Here is a 26,155-nt window from a genome sequence, read left to right as displayed (position 1 = left end):
TTAATCTGCATGACTTTGGACTGTGGACGGAAACCAGAATACCCAAAGGAAACCCACCAAGCATAGAAAGAATGCGGGAATTTTGACTCATCAAAAACACTTTTACCGGCTTTATACTATTATAAGATGTATAATAGTCTATTATGTGACTGTTAAGAAAATTATGGGATTATGTAATTTCATGAAGAACAAAAACCGTTGTTGTTGGTCATTCAGCTGCTTCGATCGAGGGGTCGCCACAACGGACTATCCGATCCCTACACAACCTAGCAGGTTTGCTAGGTGTTTTTGCTTCCGGATCCCCTTCTTGACGCAAACCTCCCATTATACCTGGGCTTGGAACTGGCACTGCATCCAGAGGCTGGGGTTTGGGCATCAGGTGGGAATCAAATGCATGGCAGCACTGCTTCATGAAGAAGGGCACGGTGGTGTAGTGGTTAGCGCTGTCTCTGTGTGCTTGGTGGGTTTCCTCCGGGTACTTCAGTTTCCTCCCACATTCCAAAGACATGTAGGTAAGGTTAATTGACGTTCCCTAATTGCATGTAGTGTGTGTGCCCTGCGATGGATTGGCACCTGTCCAGAGTGTACCCTGCCTCGTGCCCCTCCTCTCCTAGGATCGGCTCCAGGTCCCAGCGACCCTGAATACAGGATAAAGCGGTATAGATGATGAGTGAGTTTCACAGTTTCAGTATACTGTCTTACCTTTTTTTTATTATTATTATTAAAACATTCTTATTTTTAAACCCAATGATGTTCAAATCAAGTCCTAAAATGTCCAGTACAGTTTGGTGTTTTTTTTTTTTTTTGGTTGCTTGAACATATCTGATTAATCTGTTAATTTCCAGGTTTGGTAGATGTGTTTTAATTGACCCTGTGCTGGACACGCTGGCCCTCCAGAGCTGGATTTTAACGTCCCTGTTTAAAACTAACGGCGTCGTCGATGCGCCATTGCGCATGCGCAGGAATTGCAGGTTCATTAGTTGCCGTTAAACGGATTTACATGAGAAGGCGAGAGAAAAATGTCCAGCAAAACAATTATTCATCATAAATGTGGTATAGGAATACTTTATTTTCTTTACAAACACGGTATTTTGTATTTTAACAAGTCAGCTTAATGATAACACTGTTCCATTGTTTGAAAAAAAAAAAAAAGAAAGAAAAGAAGACACGATGCGAGTTGTGGACTAGCTAGTTAAATTAGCATAATTGAATGCTAGTTAAATTCGCATTATTTAAATTTAATTGAAGAAGCTTAAACTTAAAGCAGTGCTAAAACATTTGAAATTTGATACACAGGCTGGAAGAGACGACGAAATTGTTGTCGATATAGTTTTGTTTACACACACAACTTTATTAACAAGGTTATTTAGTTTAGCAGGTGTGGTGGTGCTAGGTGAAGAGATGCAGGCGTCACACGGCGGTCCGCGCAGAAAACTCAACCGAAACGCGTTCAAGCTGGAGCACGGCCCGGTGCCGAAGCGCCGCCGCGTTTCCGTTTCATCCTCGAGGTCGGAGTGCACCGCTCCCGTCGCTGACGTGCACGCGGAACCCTCGACGGCACGTGAGACGAGCCACGCGCATCAACAGGAGCCGTCGCGCGCTACACGAAACCACGAGCCGAGCCAGTGTACACTCAGGGACTGCAATAATAATAATATTAGTGACAATAATGAGGATGATGATAATATTAGTGCGTCACGGCGCAAAGAAATCCGCTGTCATTTGCACCTGGCGCTGCGGTGTTGCTTTGAGAAGTCCGCGAGCCGCGCGGACGCCGAGCAGAGCGTCTCGTGCACCGTGTCGCGCTTAGTAAACGGAGACGTGCGCGTGGAGACGTCTAGCTCAACCGGGGACGCGCTCGAGCCCCACGCGGTGTGTGCGGGAAAGTCCGGGGTCAAACAGGAAGACACTCCAGTAGAGGCGGCTGAGAAGAAAGACGGACGAGCTGCTCATCCAAGTAAGAACAGATCAAACGTTTGTGTGATTAACACCAACACAATCATACACAAAGACAAACTGTGTTTTGTTACTCAAGTGGGACAATCAAGGGGACATTCTGTATTTTGCACATTTGACCTGGGAAAGTGGCCTGTGGTGTAATTAGTTTTTAGTGGTGCGAAAAGATTTTGTAGAAGGAGTTAAAAGTTTAACGCTAAAAATAAGCTGATCAGCTTTAATGTAATTAGTGATATAATTATTATTGTTTCAGGTTGAAGCCCAGTATATGTCTGCCAGACTGTCTTTCTGTGCTGCACTTTTCTGTCTAACTTATTAATAATAGGAAATTAAATCTTACACCTTGTTTACACCAAATACATATACTGTTTGGTAATCGAAGATATAAGATTGAAAAAGTAGCTCCAACATGTTAGAAATCACTTATATGATTCAGCGCTGTTATTTCAGCTGTGGAAATTCGAACTTATTCCAGTAAAAATATTCAGTTCAGCTTTTCTAATTAATATCTATTGTTGTTTACATTAATCAAGTAGCGGATTAGTAGCTTATTTTAAAGTAGATTATTAAACCCAGCAAAAAACTGTTCATAACTAACATTTTGATTTCACTTATGGTGCAAGTTAAACTTCAGGCAGGTATCTAAGTACTGAGTAATTCCATCTCAAATCAACCAATGAAAGAGAAATTTTCCACCATCACCTCTCAGATTTTGCTGATTTTTTCACCAATTGTTGATATTGCCATGACAATAAAAACCCCCAATTTTTTTGTCCCAACTCCCACTCGTTAAAAAATGGCAGCCATCTTTTGGCCTCAAAGTGCTTTAAGACATGCCACGACCCCTTTTTGAAATCCTTTTTTCCTTGATAACTCACTTGCTATATGGTATATGGAGATGAAACTGAGTATATTTATGTAAGTTTTTATGTAGATTCAGATTCTGCAATCGGAAATTTGGCTATCTGCTGTGGTTATGGAGATATTTCTGAAAAAACATTTTTTGGGGGTACCCCTTTTCGACCCCCCAGAACAAAAGGTCTGCATGTATATATGTTACTCAAAAAAATAGGGGTTACTTCACATCACCTTATCTTGAAAATAAATAAAAACCAGGGGTGTGTTATGCAATGTTTTATAGAAATCATCAAAAATTAATTGTACAGGTTTTGCAAATGTTTTACGATTTGATACACATTTTATATACAGAGAATGTACATGGATGTACACAATAGGCCTTATCTACCAGTAAATGTGTCATTTTATGGTGGTACATGTAAGATACATGTATCACTGTCAAACAGTATCCTGTAACTGAACCATTCAGGTTCATACTGATCAGAAAGTTGAATTATCTCCAACCAACTCCATGAGTGACCTCGCACTCAAGGAACTTGGTGATTGCATCAACTTTTCCTTGGTGCTAATTAAGTGCAGAAAAACAAAAGCAGGTGAGTGTGTTTCATTTATGTTAATTTATTAACTGAAGCTTTACAAGTCTTTGTAATTTGATTACAAAGACTTGATGGCAAAGCTTGTCTGTTCTTTGGATTCTCGTGACTATATGTTGCACAGGTGTGAGCAGTGCCCCCCTAAATCAAAACTATCTGATTATCTTGATTAGGGCAGGGCAATATGGCCAAAAATATTTATCACGATATATATTTGAAAATTTGCGATAATGATATAACTGACAATATGATTGACATGAGACAAAGCAGCTGTTTGTATGTGCATTAAAGCTATATAAAATTTTAACAGTGCAAATGCAAATTCCACACCACTGAAGTTGCACCATTTTTACAAACCAATTCTGGTTCATCTGTTTCATTCAACGATCCGCTTTCGCCTTTCTTATTCTCCGCCGCCGCCAAGCTTTTTCCAAGCGTTGGAAACAAAGGCACTGCACATGCGTGTTTTACCCATATTCTATCGCGATATTTCATTTTCTTATCATTGCCTAACATTGTACCGGTATTACCGTGGAAGGTATAATCTGGCCCAGCCCTAATCTTGATGGTATATATTTGAAAATGCTGATTTGGACCCAGATGACACTGTTCAGTTCAAGCAGTGGATTTCATTATGAGACTTTGTGAAAAATGTGACCCCTGCACAGCTCATCACTATACAGCCAAGGCCCAAGCTGCTTATTTGAAAGAACTGAAAAAGAAACTTCCCATTGGAAAGGAGGCTGTTATTCTCATGGATTTTGCTAAATGTTATTTTTTATTTGTCAGGATGCTGTTCAAGGTTTTCATTGGGATACATCCCAGGTGATTCTGCATCCTTTCGTGGTTTACTATAGGGATGGTAGTGAAAACGATGGTTCACTAAGTTGCAAAAGTTTTTGTGTTGTCAGTAATAAAAGGGAACACAATGCTATTGTTGTTCACAAGTTTATTAAGGTTCTCATGAATCCACTGAAAGTTCTTCTACCAAATTTAAATCATGTGCATTACTTCTCAGATGGTGCAGCCAGCCAGTACAAGAATTATAATTTTTTTTTACAAATTTGTGGAGGCAATTCCTATCAAAATGACTTTGGTAGCTACAAAGTGCATGCCTTTCCTAGTTGATATTATTTGTGTCACTGCAACTTGACAGGTCTCGTACATGCACATGTACCTTTTTGTCTTATTCCATGAACTCATTTTTGTGGGCTTTGTTCTTTCAGAATCAGATACCCAGGGTGATGAAAAAAAACTGTGATTAGTCCTTTTAGTGTAGAGAGATGAATAACGTCATTATCAGTCTTTGACTAAACATGCATTACAGAAGAATTTGAGGTAACTTTTACTTTGAAAGGAGCAGATTTTATGAGTATGCATTAAGTATTCTACAGATATTGCAGTACATTTCTGTGTGTCAAATCATTTAATGTTGCAAAACCTGGACAATACATTTTTGATGATTTCTATAAAACAGGGCATAACACACCCCTGGTTTTTATTTATTTTCAAGATAAGGTGATGTGAAGTAACCCCTATTTTTTTTAGTAACATATATACATGCAGACCTTGGGTTCTATGGGGTCGAAAAGGGGTACCCCCAAAAAATGTTTTTTCAGAAATATCTCCATAACCACAGCAGAAAATTAAGATGGCTGCCATTTTTTAACGAGTGGGAGTTGGGACAAAAAAATTGGGGGTTTTTATTTTTATGGCAATATCAACAATTGGTGAAAAAATCAGCAAAATCTGTGATCATGTGGTGGAACCCTCTGGTTGATTTGAGATGGAATCACCCTACTGCAAAAGTTTCATTAAATTATGTCCAGCTCTTGATTTAAGATGTGCCAATGAGTTTGACGAATGCGCAGTATGCTGTCAAAACTTCCGGGATGCAATGTGACGCAAAACTGTTCATAACTTCAGCTGTACAGAACATATCGATTTAATTTATGCCGCAGGTTTAACTTTAGGCAAACACCAAAGTACTGCCAAAGTTTCATTAACTTTTGTCCAGCCAGTTTTGCCTAATGCTGCGACAATCTGGCTGGGCAGACAGACAGATAGACAGACAGACAGAAAAATTTCTAAGACTGGTTTAGGACCTCCAGTGAATAAAATGTAAAGATAGCATTGAAAGAGCGAGTTCTGACACTATGGATGATGCTATAGATACTACTGTAGATGGAATCTGCGGTCGTTGTTCTTCCTTAAAGCCATGAATAAAGGTACTGATGGGTGAAACAAGATTTGTGTAAAAGAAAAAAAACTCAAACCCACCGTTTGCCTGCTAACTCTAAGCGTGGAAATACTTTTTGGAAAATTCAACTGGAATTCAGGCTCGTATATGATTTACTGGAATTTGACTGACTGAGAAATGCGAGCCAGTCCTAGATAACAAAGCTTGACTTACATCCAGCATGAGTTTTGCACAATTAAGCACAAAATCAGGGGGAAACAGCAGTGAATTAATTATACAATGAGGTCTAGGAGAGCATTGCGTTTAGTGAGTAATGAAAATGTACACAGCTAGCAAAAGCACCTCAGTACTCACTTAACTCAAACGTGTTGATTAGAATCTGACAGACATTTCAGGTTGAATTGTAACTAATTTAAAGACATCAATTGTGTGGCCTAGTAAATCATGTGCTATATGTCACATTCTGGTTATGATATTATATATTTGATTTTTCTCCTGGAAGGACAGTGGACATCCAAATGTAACAACAATAGCCTCACTCCATGTCCACAAAATACAAACTCCAAAAGACATAATTGAATTTTCTCTGTCTAGTGTGAATGTAAGGTAAGCCAGTTGCTCTTTTTGTGTTCTGCATCCATGACTGCAATAGTTTCACAAAAATCTGCAATAGTTTCACAAAAATCTGCAATAGTTTTACAAAAATGATTCTCAAAAAAATGTTAGTTAGGGCAGGATTGGTATTACTTTATACGGTAGCCTAGTGGTTCTCAAACATTTTCTGTCATTCCCCACTTAAGGGGGTGGGCGAATTTTCAAGCCCCACTTGTCAACAAAATGATAACGAAATCGGCCAAGTTTACTATTTGTTGAAATATCAATTTCTAAACCAACAAGATCAAATAACACCAAGTTCAAAACAGAGAAAATACACGTGCAATTGTTATAACAGGCTTACTTTGTCACTTCTAGAGCTTTCAAAGAAGTCCAGTAACTTGACTGGGGTGTGTTGTCTCTAAGTGTCTTCCTACTTTGTTCGGTCTTATGCTGTCTGCTGCCAGGGGTTTAAGACACAAAACACACACGTGTCTCTCCTCTGCCCCCACCATCCCCACCATGAATTCAAGAGCAACATAGGCTTTATCATGTTTTTCTTTCGGCTGGATTTTTGGTTGATTAGGCTGATCAAATGATCAGGCTGATTGAATCGCCTGATTTTTTGTGGTCCATGTAACAAATGTATCCATTGACGTTATTATGCGCACTGCATACAGTACGCTACTGACCCGGTTTGTGACGGCGGTAAAGTTAGTTTTATATTCGCATCTCCAAATTCAATAGCTGTGTAAAGTCAAACACCATTATTCTTTATGGTGCAACAAATGATTTAGGGATCGTCGCAAAATGCCGCACACCAACAAAAAGCGTAGAACGATATTGATCTTCCCTTTTGTTCAGCCCCTGAAGGATCAAAAAGCAACTTTGTTGCCACACTGGAAACCAGAAATGCCAGACTAGTACTGCCTGATAAAATATTAATTTTCAACAAAAATACAGAAACATCAGCATACACATTGGAATAAATGAAATTACATATACCGAATGTTTCCTTATATATCGTTATATAACGTTAAACCGTTATTGTTGCACTATGGTTCCACTTTTTCTCTGATGTTATTTTATTTACTTGTATTAATGATCCTCTTCTTTTCGTGTGATTGTTTAGTTTCCAGTGTCCGATCTTTGTCAATAAAGAAAAGCATGAATTAGAATAGGTACTTTCCTATTATGTTCCACTAATTCCCTCCCGTTCATTGGGCCCCACCTGTCATGTCTGTATTCCCCTACTGATTATTTTCATGAAAAGAGTTTTCACACAAAATATTGATTATTTTTTCTTGCGCATCAGTGCTCTTTATAGAAGTATAGAAGTATGTTCAGTATTAATGTAGGAATATTTTCAGAGCATTTTTGCATATGCCATAATTTGTATTTGCCAAAGACTTTTGCGCAGTACTGTAACCAAAACAGATGTTAGGTTTTACTGTCTTTGTCAGGCTCCTTTCTATTTTTAAGCAAAACCCAGGTTTTTTTTTTTTTTGGTTTCCAAATGAAAACGGGTCTTTTGTGTAATATGCTAAGTTCTTTACAAACATGCAAACATCCTTCTGTAATGCTATTTATTTACAAGTTTTTATTTTTTACATAATAATGCAGACATAATTAATATATCTAACCAAGTCTGTACTAAAAATAATCTGCACAGTACTGTACTTTTAATGAGAGAGAATTATGGCCCTCTTACAAGAGAAGAATTTTTTGATGTATCAGCTGTATGTGCTGGAGTATCAGTAAATTTTATACCATTTTTAAAACTTACTGTTAAATTAAAGCATGAACTACGAGCAGCTTTAAGTACATTTCTGGTGTGAACAGACCCTGTCCAGGCAAATCACATTACATGGAAGGTGTTGCCACATGCCTGGGGCAACAATATCTTGCTTACCAGTCTAATTTAGTCACTTGTAAGTGCTTCATGGCACTAAAGAGTTTTATTAGTGTTTTTATGAGTTGATTGGGTTTGTCTCTAATGAGCAAGCCGGAAGCGACATAGGAAACGAAGAAACCTTGAAATGATATAAGGAGGAAACACTGAGAGGAACGAGTGGCTGAGAAGTGCAAAAAAAAACCTAAAAAAAAAAAAACATCTATAAACAAAATGAAAAATCTGAAAACAAAATTACAAAACCAAAAACATGATGATAAATCAGGAAACACAACAACATGTTCCAAAGGAAAATGTTAGTATAGTTTGCGAAGGAAATTCTTATTGCTGATTGAAGAAGTTCTGCTGCTTTATAGCATTTAAAAGTCTGTGAGGCTGTAGTACTTTCTGTATATTTTGGGTGACTGATGTCTTGTCCAAGCAGCGGTAAGCATCAACAAACTGAAAATTTAGTTGTGGTTTGAAAATTAAATTTTTACCGCTGATCTTGAGTGACAGATGTCTCATCCAATAAGCTGTATAAAATTTTTTACCTGCTGATCTTGCGTCTCGTCCAATCAGGAGTAAAAATTTAATTTGCAACCTACACCTACCTAAAATGTACGAATTTTGAACAGATGGGTAGATGGTTTGAGAGAGGGGTCAAAGAAGCCATCAATATGCAGGTGGAAAATCCTTCTTTCAACAGGTGAGGGTCTTCGACACAACCTGTGTCCTATTGTTCATGCTGCTCTCTCATCTATCCCAAGGAAGATCAAGAACCCTTCATACATCTACCAAGAAAGTCACATTTAGGGACTCACTATACACTTACTTACTCTAGTCTTTACACCTTAACAACTCTCTGTAATCTCTCTTTATTTTCTTCCTAACAGCTCTCTCTCCCCTCTACTCACTAACGATCCTCCCTCCTATTCTCACCTTTTCCACTGTTCACGTAACAAGCCGTTTCAGAGAGGGAAGGACCCTTTGACCTTGGAGGACATAAATAAAAGGAAAACTTACAACTTAATTTACCACTGATGTGCCTTGAAGAAGCTACTTGGATGAGTACTGGCTTGTTTCTATTAAACTAAGAAGTTGCCAGTTGACATGACTCAACTTCAAGATAACCTCACTTTGATGACTGAGAATCTACGCAGACAAACCACACCTACCTTTTTTGGTTTGATAATTCTTACCGCTGATTGGACAAGACATTTGTCACTCAAAATATATAGCAGACATTTTAATGCCGTGAGGCAGCAGTACCTCTTGTCGTATCCAATTCCCACCTGTCACTAGTTCGTATGACGCGCAGTCATCTGAACATTTGGCATTTGGGTCCACAATAAGCTGCATGAAGATCTGATGCATGCTTCAGGATGTGGTGTGAGTGGAACTGGGGTAAAGTTGTAGTGGGACATTGGGTGATGCTCCCTCCTTTAAAAAAATAATAAATATAAAAAAAAACAGTTGCTCTGTGCTTTGCCCAAAATCCACTTGCTTATGCTCCTCGTTGGCAAAGCCTCCAGCATTGTGGATGACACCACACACCCCTCACACACACACACTATACCCTTCTGCCATCCAAGAAAAGGAACTGAAGCATATGGACATACATACCCAGTCTGCGTAAGTTTTTTTTTTTTTCCAGAAGCCATCAGACACTAAACACACAAAAAAATTAAATTGGACACCGATCCATTTTATTCTATTTGAAAATTCTTTTTTTTTTTTTTGCACATTTTTTTTTTATTGACTGCTAAACACTAAAAATACTGAACTTTAGTGACCTGCATTATAGCTGCCAAGCAGCATGTCATGTTTACGTGGATTGCATTTACTCGATGTATTGCACTAATGTTTGCACTTGTGCATGTTAAGTAGATAGGTCTATTTCTATGTTAATTTAAATAACAATGAAATGCCACTCTGACTGATACTTCTTTCAAGGCTGTTAGTACTGGAGTGGCTATCACATACCCTGTCGACTCAACTGAACATTGTGTCTGAGATTACTGTTTTAAGCTATTAGTAATAAGATAAGCAAGCTGTGAGCGACTACTTAGTTATTTAAGCAAGGTCAGTTGCAAACAGTCTGCGGCAAACCCAAGTACGTTAAAGTGTTGTTACATACTGTACAGTGAGAAATTATCTTTTGTGAATTTAAAGTATATACTTTAACGAAGTCTAACAAAGGAGCTATATGGTAACATCTGTAGTTAGGGGAAAAATTTAAATGAAGTCTTGAGCATGATGAGTTGAAGTAAACTGTTGCCTCAACTTTAAATGGATGCTTGTCAGTATACCTGGACAGCAGCCTCTTGTTTCAGGACCAGGTTAACCTGCCTTCTATGGCACCTAAACATACAAATCACCATGACGCATACAGTACTAACTTATTGGGAAATATCTCACATTTATGGGCCACTGTAACAGACCAGTTACCCCATAAAGTACTCTAAATCACTATTTAATGTACATTTCCTAGTAGTACAATTATTTAATAACTGTTTTATATTAAGAGTTACTGTAAGGTTGGTGGGTGACACATTATTCGTTGACAGTCTATGTCTGCATGAAGTCTTTGTCCATTCCCCGATGACTGTCTTCTCTTATTTCAGATTTTAATAGAAAAGCTGGGCTGAGGAAACACATTGGTTCAATCTCAAGACTTGGTTCAGAGAGACAAGTTAAACGATCCGTTAAAAATGCATGCTGTGCCTTGTGTGGTGATGCAAAATATTCCCCTCCTGCTCGTAAAAAAGTAGCTCATACTCATAAAGTTGGATCAAGGTGCCACAGATGGCCAAGAAAGCTGGAAAAGACCATGGTTCATCCTGTGGCACAGGCTAAGATGACAACCAGGCTGATAATCTGGTTCAGGAGGCACCTCAAGGTGAAACTCTGTGACATAGCCCGTGTGTTTGATGTGACCTCACGTGACTTTTCATGCATTTTGCCAGCAGTGCTACTGCAAAAGAGGAATCTCAAAAGGGTGAATTGTTTCAGCAAAGAATTCAGGTCACTGATGCGCCTTGATCTTCAAGGCAGTGGGAACTGTGGGAAGTGGATTGGCAACCAATCCTGGGAGGTGTGTACTCCAACAAATAGCTGTGCTTCTCTTTCATCAGGTAATCAAGTTTTGGGATTTTCTGTTGGCGAGCACATATTGGATGTTGCAGAAGATGTCGAGGGGTGGTCTGAGTCTTCGGATAAACAGGGTTTGAGGATGCCAGGCTGTAAGAGAATAAAATCATTGTCAGTTGAGGGGAATGAATGTGTGACCATAAAACATGAGGATGGCCAGCGGTGTGTTAAGACGGCTTGTTGTATGGCAGAAGAATCAGTGGTGGACTCTGAAGTTCAGGAGATCAAAGAGTCCGGAGTGCTCCGTGTGCCTCCTTTGTTATTAAGACGCGTTCGTGCACTTGTTCCCCACCAACACTTCCAACATGCGGATTTAGCTGACCACTTCACAGTTGGAGGAAAAGACAAAAGTGAAACTTGTCAGGTGGAGGAAGTGTTACATGATGTTTTAGATGGGGGTGTTCATTCTCCTGATAGTTTTTCCTGCCAGAGAACTACTGCTTATACTGCTTGGCCCCGCTTGTCCTGTGCCCGCGCTTACAGGTCTTGGCCCTTTCCCAGACATGGGCCTCCATGTGAAATGAAGTCATTGCTTCGTACTGGCCCTCGATGGATTGTAAGCACAGGGACTTTAGAAGGCACTAAAAATGTGATTAAAAACATGCAAACAGGTTTCCATACAAGTCCTGAATGCAAAGTGGAGAATTACATAAAACAAAACCTGATGGGTTTTGAACCACATGATAGGAGTGTTGTGGTTCAAACTAACCATGTACACTCTACAGCACAGATTGACAGTTTGCTAGCCGCTCCAACTCTTGCAGGGCCTGCTAAAGATCAATCGAAGTACCAGAAAAATCAGGGAGCATCAATTAGTAGTAAGGGGAACTGCTTTAATAAGTCCCTCAGTGTGTTTGAGGAGGACCGATCCAGACCTGGTTGTGTACAAAAAAACAATTCTCAGGCGGTGGCCATGTGTTTTCCCATGGTCACGAATGACGACACACTGAATTTAATTTCGCCTGACTCGATCACTGCTGTGGGCACCAACCCTACTTTTCTTGAGGATGACAAGAATGGCACAAAGGATGCAATCTTCCATCTTCCAGTTCCCCTTCCAGCCCTCCAACAAAATGCTTTTCAAACATCTTCATGCCTTGTACATTCCAGAGAAAAACAACAAACTCCTACAGTGAGGGTACCTTCCACCATAGAACCACAACACCCTTCCTTAGTGATGGTAGATCTCAAAGAAGAGCAAAAAAATTATAATGATATTAAGAAAATTCATGAATGCAGTCTGAATGTTTTGGACCAAACTGATGACCAAAGCACTTTTTCCCCAACTTGTGTTGGAGGTAGTAGTTGGGACACACCCTTACAATCCATAACAAACAGCGATTCCTTTTTATCCAGCGAGGAAGATATGAGAAGCCAGTCTCCTGCTGAAAGACCAGAGGAAGGTGATGCAGAATGTTTGTTGCTACAAGAAGAGTTGTGTGAGATTGGCAAAGCTAACGCAAGTCCTTCACCTCTTCCTGCCCCAAAGGGCTCTGTGGTTACTGCTGGTGATCTGGATGTTGTGCGAGCTTATGAGGATGATGCCATTGTACTCGATGTCATTCAAGATGACCCAGATCTTTTTGGAGCCGTTATGAGTACAGCAGAAAATTCTTCCTCCAAAGCCACTTCATCCCCAGTTCAAAGCGAAAATAACAGGCAGATGGACCAGACACCCTGGGACAGAAAGCCCAACAGGATAGTCTGGGACTTAGAGGCAGAAAAGTAAGTATGTGTGTTTTATGCAGGAACATGACTTGTATTTCATGATCTTATTTGGTATTTTAAAGTTCAATCTGTGTGTCCTGCAATGGATTGGCACCCCATCCATGTTGTTTTCCCTAAGTCTTCTGGGATAAGCCCCAGACACCCCAGAGACCCTATATACAGGATAAAGCGGTATAGATGATGAGTGAGTGGGTTTAATCTGTATTAGGAGGTTTTGGTGATATACAGTAAAGCAGCAAGATTTGACGTTCGAGGTATCAAAATCAAGGTAGTCAGATCTACAGTTTAACAAGGGCTACAGTGTAAACCTACAACACTTAAGTCACATTTTGGTAAGGTATTTCGTTCCTGGAAACCTAAATTTGTTCCTAAATGAGATCAGTGAAGACCTGTTCTTACAGAGGCTTCTGATCTGCTCTTCTGTGTGAGAAAATAACACAAATGTTAATTGGCTGGATAACAATTCACTGGCAAATAGAATCTACCAACGCTGAGACTTTCAAGATAGAACATTAATCAGCCATAACATTAAAATCATCTGCCTAATATTGTTACAATATATATAAAAAAAAAAAAAGAAGATTTATGTTTATATGTCTCCTGGGTATTTGAGTAAATTTTGAATATTAAATTATTTCTTATTAAGTCCCAGGAACAATGTCCAGACTGCTGCTGATGTCTATGTGGAGAATGATGGTGGATTTTGCAGAGGTCTGTAATCTTTACATGTTTTCCATAGGTTTCAATAAAACTGTGGTGTACTACTCTAGTCTTGGAGGGCTGAAATCAAGAACATGGTAGATTTCCCTTCAGAACTTGGGTTGTACAGTCCTAGAATAAAAGCTTTTTGTAGACAAGAGCCAAACATTAAGATGTGTTAAAGACTGGTAGGCTGTAGTAGAAAATACCGGTGTCAGAGATTTGGAAATGGATTGTGTATCTTTTCTTAATAACGCAGAGGAGATTAAAGGCTCCGAAGGTCAGTTAACGTTTGGGACAAAGTGGACTCCAGTTAACCCAGTAGTCATGCAAGAACAGGTGAGTTCATGGTTAAACTGGTGCAGCTCCCACATTGTTCAACCACACTTTTTCTAATTCTACTTGTCAACAGATTACAAATTTAAATGTTTCCTTTCAGATGGATCTGGATTGTAACAACAACCTAGATAAAAAAGAAAGTACCGATCTAAATGTCATGACCGTAAATAATGGGTTGATACGGCAAGTGGACAATGCATGGAACAGTGGTAGGTCCTTAAATTTCTATAATTAATCACACGCTGTGACACAACCCCTCCTAAATACTAGTTCTGCTCAGAACTTTGCAACCCTTTGCTTGGCTTCACAGTCTTCAGCATAACATGTTGTTTAAGTAATGCTTAATTGTTGTTCATTTACAAAGAAGTAAGGTCTAAAATTTACAAATTCCTTAAACATGTACTGCATCTTTTAGTCTGCAAATGCTCACATTTTGCAAGAGTATTCTTTTGAGTTTATGGTCAGTTGGTGCGATACCACCACTTATTACACTGGGGTATGGAGCAGAAATACATATAATTCAATGTCAAACCATAAACATTAGTGCTGTTGAAACAAAACTTTAATCTGCAGTCTAGGTGTAATTTACAGCTCTAATGTGATGCCAGTGTTGCAGATATCTAATATTCTACCCATGATGTACACCTTGTTCATCTTTTCCAGATATGTAGATGTATAATATGGTGTTTTAATCTGTGCAGTTCATTGTACCGCGGGGAAAGATCTCAACATTATGAGACCGATCCCGTTTTCCGTGAGTATCCAGTCCATTAAAGGAATAAATACTGTGTCCTGATAATGTGCGCTGGAATCTCTGAATATTATGCTCTGTCTCCGTTTTGCCAGTATTGCCGGTACTACTTCAGCGAATGTTACTCATGCATGCGGAATATGTGCATATACCTTCATGTGCCAAGAAAAGAAGATGAAAAGGTGTGTGTTTTCAGGAAAGGGTTAATTACAGTATAAAGCTTTTAACTAATTGATCTCTGTTTGTCCTTGGTACAGTTTTGTATGGACGTTGTGCAGAGGTTCTCTCGGGTTAGAATTCCTCCCATTGTACAGCGAGCAGGTAAGAGAAAAGTACTGTTAATGCATCTATTTATTGTCTACTGTATCTACTGTACCTGTGTTTTAAAAAAATCTAGAGTTACCGTTAAGTGCGCGGAATAAAGGTGTGAGCGTGTTTATTAAGCCGATTTCAATTGCACACATAGTATTAAACAATATACAGTGCCATCTGTTGAGTGTTAAGAATTAATTAGTATGTTCAAGGTCGATTTCTTTCTCTTTTTTTGATATATGATATAAGGGGGTTTTCCATTTAAACAAAAAAGTTGCATATCTTTTCTTCCCATGGCTGACACTCCAACTTTACAGTTTTATTATATGTTTAGGTTGTTCACTGTGTTTTTGTCTGTGTGATGCTTGTGTTCCAGTGGTGACAAAGAGCTCATCTGTCTTTATCACCTTCTCACTGTTCCTCTGTCTGTCACCAGTGGAGGTTTTTGTGGCTTATTACAGGACCAATTCCCCTGGTGTAAGCTTCAGTCAGAACGTTGTGAACCAGTTGCTGTCGTCGCTGCTCAGTCTGGCAATGCTCAAAAACCTTCTGACAGTCATCAACACACTCATCACGCACAAGAGAACGGTGAGTACGTGCGAGAGCTCTATGTAAACGGCAAACGTCCTGGCAAGGAAAACTAATTCCTAAATTAACAATCAAGAACGTTGTTCAGATTTGACCAGGGAAACATTATGGCAACATTTTAATAGACTGTTTTTATATTCAAACATCAGTGGCATGTTTTTTAAAGGGCAATATTATATGCAGTGTCTCTTCTTGATTTTTTTTATTATGTACATTTTCTTATCGCTGCATTTTTGCAAATCCGAACAGAAGAGTTCGAAATAAGCTACATATTGAGTGTGTTTCTGTGTCTTTTAGCCTCCTCCGGGGTTTGTGATGGCGCTTTATCAACATGTTCGGGAAAGAAGAGTCCTAAATTTTGTCCCGGAGCTCATACTTCTCACCTCTAAGGTGATTTATGCACATGCATTTTATCAGCATTTTATCAACATTTTATCAGGATTTAAGCTGACATCCCTGGAAGCTGTGACCCATCAGATGCTAACGTTTTGATTGGTGCCCTAATGTCTGAAAGCTTTCATTTACAAATGAGAAATAAAATCTATTAACGTATGGTTGGGGGTTACCGACAACTCCAAGCTAATTTTAAGGTGGGACGTTTTCTTGCATGTTCCTTAACGCGAGTTGACACAGGATAATATATACTAATAAATACTCTTACGTGGTAAATGTGCCATGTCTTGGGTTTCCAGTTTTCCTTCCTCCACCTGGATCTCCTTTTCTGACCTTGGGTTGACTTAAATCTTATCTTTATCTGTTTTCTCTGCATGTTGTCTGCACAGAAAGGACGTATAACAAATGTGATGAATTGAAAAAAAATTTAAATCCGATAGCGGTGCACCGATCAGAATCGTTCGATAATTACTTAATTTTTACTAATGGGTTGACTCTCAACGAGCCGATCATAAAAAGTCTGAGGATGTTACTAAATCTCTTTAAAAGATGTCATATCTGCAATTTTCAAAGTATTTATGTATTTATTAAAAATGCAATTTACTCTGAATAATTTGAGTATGAAAAGTTATCCACTAAGGCAGCAAATAAATCTTGTGAGTCGACCCTCACTCAACTACTTATAACAGAAGCGCTTGAAAATCTCGAGGCATACTCTGCAGAGGGTAAAAAGACTAAAACCTTTATCACTTTATTTATTGATAATGAAGAACGAAATAAAGATGTGTGTGTATTTACTTAAAAATGTTTGGTGCAGAGTTTTATTTGTTATGCGTTATAATGTGCAGCGCATGGAACAAAGTGGCATCAAAGAATATAGAGTATTCAATGTGTGTAGAAGCTTCTTGATGCTAGTTCAAAGAAATGGAAAATGTTTGCACTTTAGTTGAGCATAGGCCATTCCTAAAACAAATTAGTTTCTTTATAATTGACATAAAATAATAAGTGAATGGAATATGTTGCATAATTTGCTAAAATTTGACACAGATTTTAATTATACTTGTGCACTGCTATTTTTTTTTCCCGCTTATAAATAGTAAATAAATAAACAATACTACACAATAAATACAACACTTTAAATGGAAGATCCCATCAACACACACATTTGTGATCAGCAATCTGTGAATGGTGATCGGTATCGGTGATCAGTCTCTAATTTTTGAACATGACCTTATATTTGTATGCTCTCAACATTCTGTTCTCCCTCCCAGGCGTTCCTTGTTCACATAAAAAAAATAAATAAAACACTAAGGTGACTGAGATACTGTCATGGTAGGGTTGGCTATACCAAAGTACCCTCCAGTTACTCTAACTTGTCTTTCTCTGATGCTGATTTATGGGTTTTATTAAAAGCACAACTGTTGTAGTCTTTGGCCTGCACGTCTTCTCTAGAATTCCAAAGAAGATGTAATACATACTGTACAAGTGACTGATTTTGTACATAAGCTCCTTGTAATTTCTTCCGACCACTGGAAAAGAAGTTGCTTCATTCATAACATGATAGAAGGGCTCAAGTTTCCAAATAAAAGGTCTTAAAAAAAAAAAAAAAAAAAAAAGCCATCATGCAGCCAACACAGGTGTGATGATTTTTACACAGCAGTAAAACAAACTTAAAAATTGTTTTTCTGATGGCATCATCGTCCACATAAGACTGACAGGTTTAATCCTTAAGTGATCTGCAATCAATACAACAGCGAAGACACATCAGTGAGGAATAAATGACTGAGATACGTTGTGTCGCTTTTGTGTTTCTCTCATTATTTTCCCAAAGGATGGTTTAGCCGGAGTATTGACACTGTTCGTGTGTGTGTGTATATAGATAACAGAGGTGGGGTGTGTGTTCACTGTGGAGCAGTGTGAGATGATGCAGCTCCATCTTGAGTCCTTGCACATACCAATACAGCAAATGAACATTTTCCGTGTGGTCAAATGCAGGTGTGTTTTTTTTTTTTTTTTTTTTTTTTTCATTGCTCATTTAATAATGATGTAATTTATATATAGGTAATATATATATATTTGAGCAAATTGATAAAATAATTACAAAGGGTATAAATACATCTGTTCATTTAGTGTTTAGTTTTTAAACACCTACTCTGTGTGTCCAGGGCTTTGGCCACCAACCCACACTCCACTGAGCTGTCGGAGATGACCCAGGCTGTATTCCGTGTGGAGGTGAGACACGTGTTTCCTCCGAGTGCCAGTGGAGCTATGAATTATAGATAGACTGTCGATTCAGTTCAGTGGCAATAATCCTAATGGTCTAATTTGTGTCTGCAGGTTTTAAAGTATTAAAACTACTTAAAGCATTGAAATGCCATGTTAATTGTTTAAATGTCATATTCCATCAATTTTTTTTCCTGCCAATCTTCCACTCCACTCTCTAGTCCAGTAGGTGGCGGTATCGCACCATCCTTCCCATACACACAAAAGATGTGACACTCAGGCGATAAAAGTGCAGGAGATAAAAGTGCTTTGTGTATGAAGAAAAAGCTGAATTTAACCATTGTACGTTGTAAATAATGGAAAAGCTGTGAATTGATTGAGAGTCGAAAACCGACTCATCAAAAGATCGATTCAGTCGCTCAGCTTTTATGCAGCATGCCACCTCTATCAGTTGTGGCTTATTGAATTTTTGTCCATCAGTCAAAACACAATGTGAGGAAAAAAAAGACTAACTGTTTGTGTTTTTACAAAAATGTATTGTCCTGTCAGACAGACAGAATCATTAAATTTTTTTTTATTTTTGCAGGATTTTTATGACTATACAAACCTGATGGACATCTAATTTTTAACATGGAAAATGTGGTGGTGGAAAAAAAAGTAGTGGTTTTGGAAAAGTCATGGGATATTAAAAAAAAAATTTTAATCAACATTTTAATGATTAAAATGTAATAATGACCTTAGGACTGTTGTGTAATGAACACCAAAAGCAAAGAGCGAGCATCTGTGAGCTCTAACAAACTTTCTACAAAACATAGTTTTAACAAGTATAGGATGGATCCATTTATAGAAGAGGTTGTCCAATTCTGTGATTGTACATTTATTCTGTAAATTGCAAAAAAAGATTTTTGCTTTATTCACAAGAAATTTCATCAAAAGTCTTTGTTTGATTTAAACGTTCTTCAAAAATTCTGCTATTAAGGTTTAACATTTAAATGTGGGGATTTGTTATTTTGTGTGTGTGTGTGTTTGTGTAGCTGTGTAAGCAGCAGGAGGACTGGCCTGCTCTAGCACGTGTGTTCTGCGCTGTGTTCGTTGGTCGCCACAGTGCAGGAGAGCTGTCGAGGTTCTGCTGCTGCGTCACTACAGCGCTCCTGAAGGAGCCTAAAGATAAACTGATGCTGCCCTATGAGCCTTTCGCCGAGTCAGGTATACACACCTACAGGTCACATGTCCAGAAGCTGAAGTGCGGCTTGCTTCCTGAACACTTTATCTGGTTTTGTTTATCTACTTTTTTTAGACATGTGCTGTGATGTTTCCTAAATTTATTCCACACACACGTGTTTCATTAAATTTGTCCTTTTTTAATATATTGCAGTGCACTCTAATGAAACCAAGGTTGATAAAGCCCTATTTTATAATTTAGACATTCTTCCATTTTATACATGACAATGTGGTCAGGCCTTTCAAAATTCAACTGAGTGTTGTAATAACCCTGAGCATGCCATCTGGCTTACTGATGCTGATGAGATTCACTCCTAAGGAATCGAAATTTGACAACACATTACAAGGCATTTTTTGATACTCAGAAGGATTCAAAACAATACAGTCAATGCCATAAAAGTATCAGGTCAGCTCCCAGCCCTATTTATTTACGGTTTAAAAATTAAATATTAATTTGCTGCATTTTATTTTGTTCATTGCTTCAAATTTTATTTTATTACTCAAATAAGTTTTAGATGCATGCAAATGTATTAGTTTAACGTAGCTCTGTGTTGATATGCAATACCAACTACAGACACACATGTCATTTTTAACATATGACATATGTGTGTGTGGTTTTTTTCTAGTTTGTCAGGAAGTGTCATCAGACGCGATGGTGAAAAGTTTTCTTGGTCGAGTGGGAATCTCACTGATGTTCAGTTATTACAGAAACCAAGACTGGCCCAAGGTGAGTTTACACACGCAGATTCGTTTTTATTCTAATCTCTGTTTGTACTGAATGCACAAAAGCATTTAAAAGCAGTTAAATATGTGTATGAAATATTTAACAGTGTAGTGCCATTCTTGAAAGGAGTTTTTTTTAACGGTAACTTGCTTTTGCCTTTTTTGTGTTGGTGCAGGGTTTGAAGCTGTTGTGCGTGATGTCGAGACTGCAGGTGGAATTCGCAATGCTCAAAGGGCTCTTCAACAATGAAAATGGAACATCTCGCTGTCAGCTGATCACCATAGCGACAGAGTTCTTCCTCAACAGTGGCAGCATAGAGGGAGCGCTGAATATGCTGAAAGGTAACAGCGTGCAATCAGACCGATGGTGTAGATCAATTTTTGTATCTGTTAGATCGATTAACTGATCCCTGTGTTAAACCCTAGAGCTTTAGATCCACTGATCTATTGAGTTCAGGACTTATTGATTCCTGCATAACTATTCCTCTTGCTCCACAGATCAGATCACTGGATCACATGCATCGGCCGCTAAAGAATCATTATTTCTTTGCTTTATGAAATCCTTGGAACACACTGAACATAGACAAATGCACTGTCCCTGTTAAAAGTATCACACTGGCAACTCCTTTTCTTTTGTTCTTGCTATATATTGAATACATTTGGATTTGTGATTGTAGTTTGAGATGATGTGTAACAGAATTTCAGGTTTCATTTTCTGATATTTACAACATTGTAGATGTCTTAAACAACTACTAGCATTGCACATATTGTTTGAACCCACCCATTTTTCAAGCGGTAAAGAGAACATCTTTTAGTTTCTGCTTTTGGTTTAAGTGTTTGCATGGTGAAGAATGCGTTTGTTGTTGAAAAGCATACCAAAATAAGGAACAGAGAGCTGTTTGTGGGAGAAAAGCAAGTTATTTTAAAGCCCCAAAAAAAAAAGACAGAGGTCTTTAAGAGTCTCTCAATATCCCCATCGTAAAATTCCACACAGGAACCGGTTTCTAAAAGTGGTTGAAGTACTGGATCCTGCCAGATGGTGTCAGTAAACACACGGGTAATATAGATTCATGCAGAGTGATGGCTTTTTCAGAAGCACTGTGTTTGTTAATTGTATGAGGAGATAAACTCCATAAACTCACAGGATGACAACAGCAACTGGTCTACTGAAAAAGCTGAATGAATTACTCCTCATTCTGGTTTATCAGCCTTTTATTTCTTTTATTTAAAAACTCAGTACTCTTTCCATATACAAGTTTAAACAAGCTGTCTAACGTACCTGGACTTTACTTTGGCCTTGGACATTTGTAATCGCGGCTGAAAAACACATTTGTGTGATAATTTTTTTTTCCTGCCAGGGCGGCTGAAACCACTAGTTCACTAAATTATTCATGTAAAGTTTTGTTCAGTAATTTGGGCTGTGTCATGTCAGTACCAGTTTCCCTCACTTCTGTTCCTCATAAGAAAGGTTTTGAGTGGATGAGACACCAGGTAGTATTCTCCATGTGACTAAAGAATCTGGCTTCTCAATTTTTTTCCCCCTTAGTTCATTTTTTGTTTTTTTTTTCTGGAATAAATTCCTGTCAGTTACTGTAGAAGTAACTGTAAAAGTTTGCTATGCATCAAGTACGTGTAAAGAGTAGCTTTGTCTTTGTAGCTCCTTCAAAGACAGGAGGTGATTTTACCAAATTTTTTGGTGGCCCACAAATTTTGACAAATGACCATTTGAGAGAGTTGCGTCAGAAAGGGCATCCGGCGTAAAACCTGTGCCAAGTTGTTGTGCGGACTGGATATTCCTATTCATTATAAATGAGTGGAAAAAGGAATGAATGTATAACATAAGAATTATGTGGCACATGGTTTAAAATGAATAAATAAATAGTCTCTCTTTTTTTGTGTGTGGTTGTGTGCGTTTTGAAGCTAATGAATGGTTTGTGAGCTCAAGTGCATGGCCGTGTGACCTGGCAGACATACAGAACCGCAGGAAAATACTGACTCTGCTTGCTGAGAAGACGTCATACCGAGACACACTGGAGGTCCTCACTAACTTGCCAGGGCTGAAACAGCCTGTGGGTGAGTCGTGAGATAATTCTTTCATTCTTTTGTAAGACTTAACTAGAGATCTTTTTTTTTTTTTTAAATAGCAGATTATTAAGATGTTATTGGACTGTTTTAACATAAATACACTTATGTTTGATATATATATATACCGTAATTTCCGGACTATAACCCGCACCTGGCTATAAGCCGCACCTAGTGTATATTTTAAAGAAAAAACCATTTTGTACATACATAAACCGCACCTGACTATAAGCCGCATGTGCCCACATTTACAAAGAAAGACGGTACATAAAAAGAGTTTTCAATGTTTTAATAACATAACTTAGCTTTTCTTTCCAAACAGTGCCTGTGACACGGAAGTAACACAGCGCTAACAGGGCTGTTTAAAAAAACACACACTGGTAAAAGTCACAGCAAGTAACGCACGGTAGCAGAGCTTAAAAGCTGCGTCATATGCTTTTCTTTTTGCATTTTCCATGATGAGGGTAGGCTTATGCTAATTTTATTCATGTACAAAGCGCGCGAAGTTACCGTACGTTAAATTTCTTCTTCTATGGGTGTTTATTAGCGGTTGTGACTTGCGTCTTCCTCGACAACACATGTCTCACTCTTACCTTTTCTGCTCGAGCGCCCCTGGCGGCCATTAGAAAAAATGCATACATTAGCCGCATCTCTGCATAAGCCGCAGGGTTGAAATTGTGTAACAAAAGTCGCGGCTTATAGTCCGGAAAGTACGGTGTGTGTGTGTATATATATATATATATATATATATATATTTTTTTTTTTTTTTAATTATTTTTTTTTTTTATGGACATTTGCACACACCCTAGACATTTATTGACATTGCACATGTACACATTCATGCATATTTGCACACTGCCCAGACATTTCTATTTAATTTTTATGTCAATTTTTCTCAAACGTTTCTGTTTTCTATATTTGTATATATATATATATTATATTTTGTGCTTATTTTCTATAGCTATATTATCTATAGCTAAAGTTTTCCTATATTTTATTCTTATTCAATTTCATTATTTATTTCTTATTGATATTCTTTTTTTTTTTTAAGGTCACAGGCGGTCATATAAGCATTTCACTGCATATTGTAAATGTGTGCGACTATGTATGTCACAAATAGATTTTGACTTTGAATATTGTATAAAGTGCTCTGACCTCTGACCTACACCATAGAAAGACATTCTAGCCTCTAGACCTCTTTGGCAACAGTTTAGGAAAGAGCTCACAGGGGGGTGCGATGGTCAGGTGTCCACATACTTTCGTCAGATTATAGAATATATAACAACATATAAAAACGTTCCTATTAGTTTATTATTATTTTTGTAGATTTTGATGCATGTATAAACGTGTCGTTTAATTCCAATAAGATGGAGTTCAGGCAGTTGAGTACGACACTGTGTTTAACGCGCACCTTCAAAGGTGTGTGACGAACCAGGTGTTGCCGGTTGCCGCGGACACGCTGGAATTCATGCTGACTCAAGGAATCCCACCGGACGCGTCAGAACTTCAACACCTCATCCACAAACTGGGCAAACAGAACAGCTGGATCCGGGCCAGGACTCTGTTCAAACGTGAGTCTTGGGAACACTTAAGCAATATTTTTATAAATTTATTTTTCTTTTTGTTTCACAATAAAAAAGATTGAGCACAGTCATACAAATACTGTTACCCGGTATGTTTTAAGCTAAAACTATCTCACGCTGCGTTATTTTAAATTGTCAGTATATGATCAGTATATGATCAGTATATGATACATTAAGTCACCACTTTGACTGCTTTAAATGAACTCTCTGCTTATTAACTTTATGCTGTATTTATGGTAAAAACTCTCTTCCCCCTGCCTGTCAGGTGCTCATTCCGCAGGTTATTACTCTGGGGTTGTATGTGAGAAGGACTGTTTGATTCTGCCCTGTTGTCTCACAGAAATTGAGATGACGCTGGCATTCGAGATGTTTATTGCCCGCATTTGTTCAAGCCTTCAAAACCCCAGTGACTTTTCTCTGCCATTGCTTATCACACTCAAACGGTAAGTGCTCATGCTGCAAGCTGTTCCTTACGGTTCCCTAAGCTCATAAAAGACTTTGAAATGGAAGAGTCCTGATCTCACCTTAAACCCTTTGAACAACTTTGGGATGAACTGAAGCGCTGAGGTCACACCAGGCCTTCTTGCCTGGCATGAGTGCATGACATCATTAATGCTAGTGTAAATAGGGTTCGAAATCTAGTAGAAAATTTCCTTGGAAATTCCTCCTGGGAATGCTGTTATGTCAGCAAAACTGGACTAAATATGAAAAAAAAAAAAAAATGCTGTCTTTCAGATGTGCGCAACCTTTAGCCATATAAGTGTACAAGGTAAGCATCCATTCAGCATTCTGAATAGTTCTAGACTCTGCCAATAGGTGGTAGAAGTGTTTCATTTATGCTTGTCTATAGGGCATAGCATACAGTAACTAGTGATGGTTGTAACATAGTAATGGAAGGAGATGAACCAATTACATTCTGAAAATCATCACAGCCACAGGGTCCAAAGAGTTAGTCACAGCAAGTACTTGTACAAGGTTTGTATTAATGCCAATATACTCAGATCAGCAATAACAATATGACCACCCATACAGTATAATATTGAGTAGGTCCTCCATTTACCACCAAAACACTAATTCACTTATACGGTCATGACCAGTAATAACCTTTTCAGCAATTTGAGTAACAGTATTTAATTTTTTGGGGGGGATCAGACTACAAGGCCAACCTTCGTTCCCCACATGCATCAGGCCAAACCCATGAACCTCCCGCCAGTTCACGAGGATTTTCCTTCCTCGGACTACTTTTGGTATGTCCCGACTACTGCAGACCAGGAACATCCAATAAAAGCTGTATTTTTTGCAGTTGCTTTGTCCTGACGCAGACATCACTTTTCAGCAATTTGGTCTTTGTTATATTAGCTACAGTTACAATATCTTGTTACAGTGGCACATGGAAGTGGATGGGATACAGTATATTAGGCAGCAAGTGATCCCCACCCCTACAAGCACCCCTCTCACCCCTGAAGTTGATGCATTGGAAGCTGAATAAATGGCCAAGTGTAAGGATTTTGAGTGAATATAACAAGGGTGGTCATAATGTTGTAGTTGATGGGTGTATGTCCAAGTCGCACCATCATTAAAATGTGAATGTTTTCCGTGTTTGTGCATGTGCCATTGGCATCTACAACAAAATTACTTTATTTATGGCCTCTAAAGGCACTTTGGCAATGTTTTACAGGCTATGCTGCATTTATTCCACGCATGTTTTCTGATTTAGGCGTGCTGGCACCGAACTGGCGATGGAGAGTGAATATCTGGCAGCTGGATCCCGGCTGCTTTCAGCAGCGATGATACCGAACCCCAAACTAAGCATTCGTTATACAGCTGTCAGTCAGGAACAGGAGCAGCTTTTTAATCTGGACCGTGGCTCAGCGGCTAAGTGGCTCTCACACAACCGCAGCTGGGCTCAGGGGATGTGGGGCAGCTTACACACACACACAAACCAAAGCAGCCTCTCAATAATAAAAAAAAAATTATTTTGATAATATGAACATTTTTAAGTCAGAAAAACCAATCGTCATGACATACAGCTACTGCTAACTATTGTTCAGCTCAGCAGCAGTATTTTTTTTTTCAAAAGAATAAAGTTCAGCGAAAAATTATTGCTTGTTAAAAAACCTGTGCTCAATAATAAAGGGCGTGATGGATATGTTTTCTTGTCTTTGTATTTTTGTTTGTTTGTTTTACCTGGCTCTGCTTTATTCAATTCCTTTGAAATTTGATTCATAATGTAAGCAACACAAAACCCTTAACAAATGAGCCTCAACA

The 26,155-nt window shown here is 38.4% G+C and overlaps 1 protein-coding gene across 1 annotated transcript; it reads left to right on the top strand.

Annotated features, from left to right (window-relative positions):
- Positions 1–1,133: 1,133 nt before the first annotated feature.
- topaz1 (testis and ovary specific TOPAZ 1) lies at positions 1,134–26,155 on the top strand. Its single transcript, XM_053514322.1, has 20 exons — positions 1,134–1,957; positions 11,230–11,595; positions 11,971–12,970; positions 13,620–13,684; positions 13,932–14,011; positions 14,112–14,220; positions 14,713–14,765; positions 14,858–14,944; positions 15,020–15,083; positions 15,511–15,662; positions 15,960–16,052; positions 17,935–18,050; positions 18,221–18,287; positions 19,313–19,484; positions 20,126–20,226; positions 20,399–20,564; positions 22,143–22,295; positions 23,672–23,875; positions 24,153–24,330; positions 25,605–26,155. Exons 1-20 carry the CDS (start codon positions 1,402–1,404, stop codon positions 25,867–25,869), a joined length of 4,047 nt encoding a protein of 1,348 aa, XP_053370297.1. The 5' UTR covers positions 1,134–1,401; the 3' UTR covers positions 25,870–26,155.

The sequence above is a fragment of the Clarias gariepinus genome, chromosome 16 (genome assembly GCF_024256425.1).
Source record: "Clarias gariepinus isolate MV-2021 ecotype Netherlands chromosome 16, CGAR_prim_01v2, whole genome shotgun sequence".
Taxonomy (NCBI): Eukaryota; Metazoa; Chordata; class Actinopteri; order Siluriformes; family Clariidae; genus Clarias; species Clarias gariepinus.
The sequence above is the reverse complement of the archived record's forward strand: the minus strand, read 5'-3'. Positions and strand labels throughout refer to the sequence as shown.

Bases quoted from the DNA above. Each gene is read 5' to 3' on its own strand.
- topaz1 (XM_053514322.1), top strand. From the start codon at position 1,402: ATGCAGGCGTCACACGGCGGTCCGCGCAGAAAACTCAACCGAAACGCG. The intron at 14,221-14,712 runs GTAGGTCCTTAA...TAATCTGTGCAG, and splicing joins GGACAATGCATGGAACAGTG to TTCATTGTACCGCGGGGAAA. The intron at 18,051-18,220 runs GTGTGTTTTTTT...CTGTGTGTCCAG, and splicing joins TTCCGTGTGGTCAAATGCAG to GGCTTTGGCCACCAACCCAC.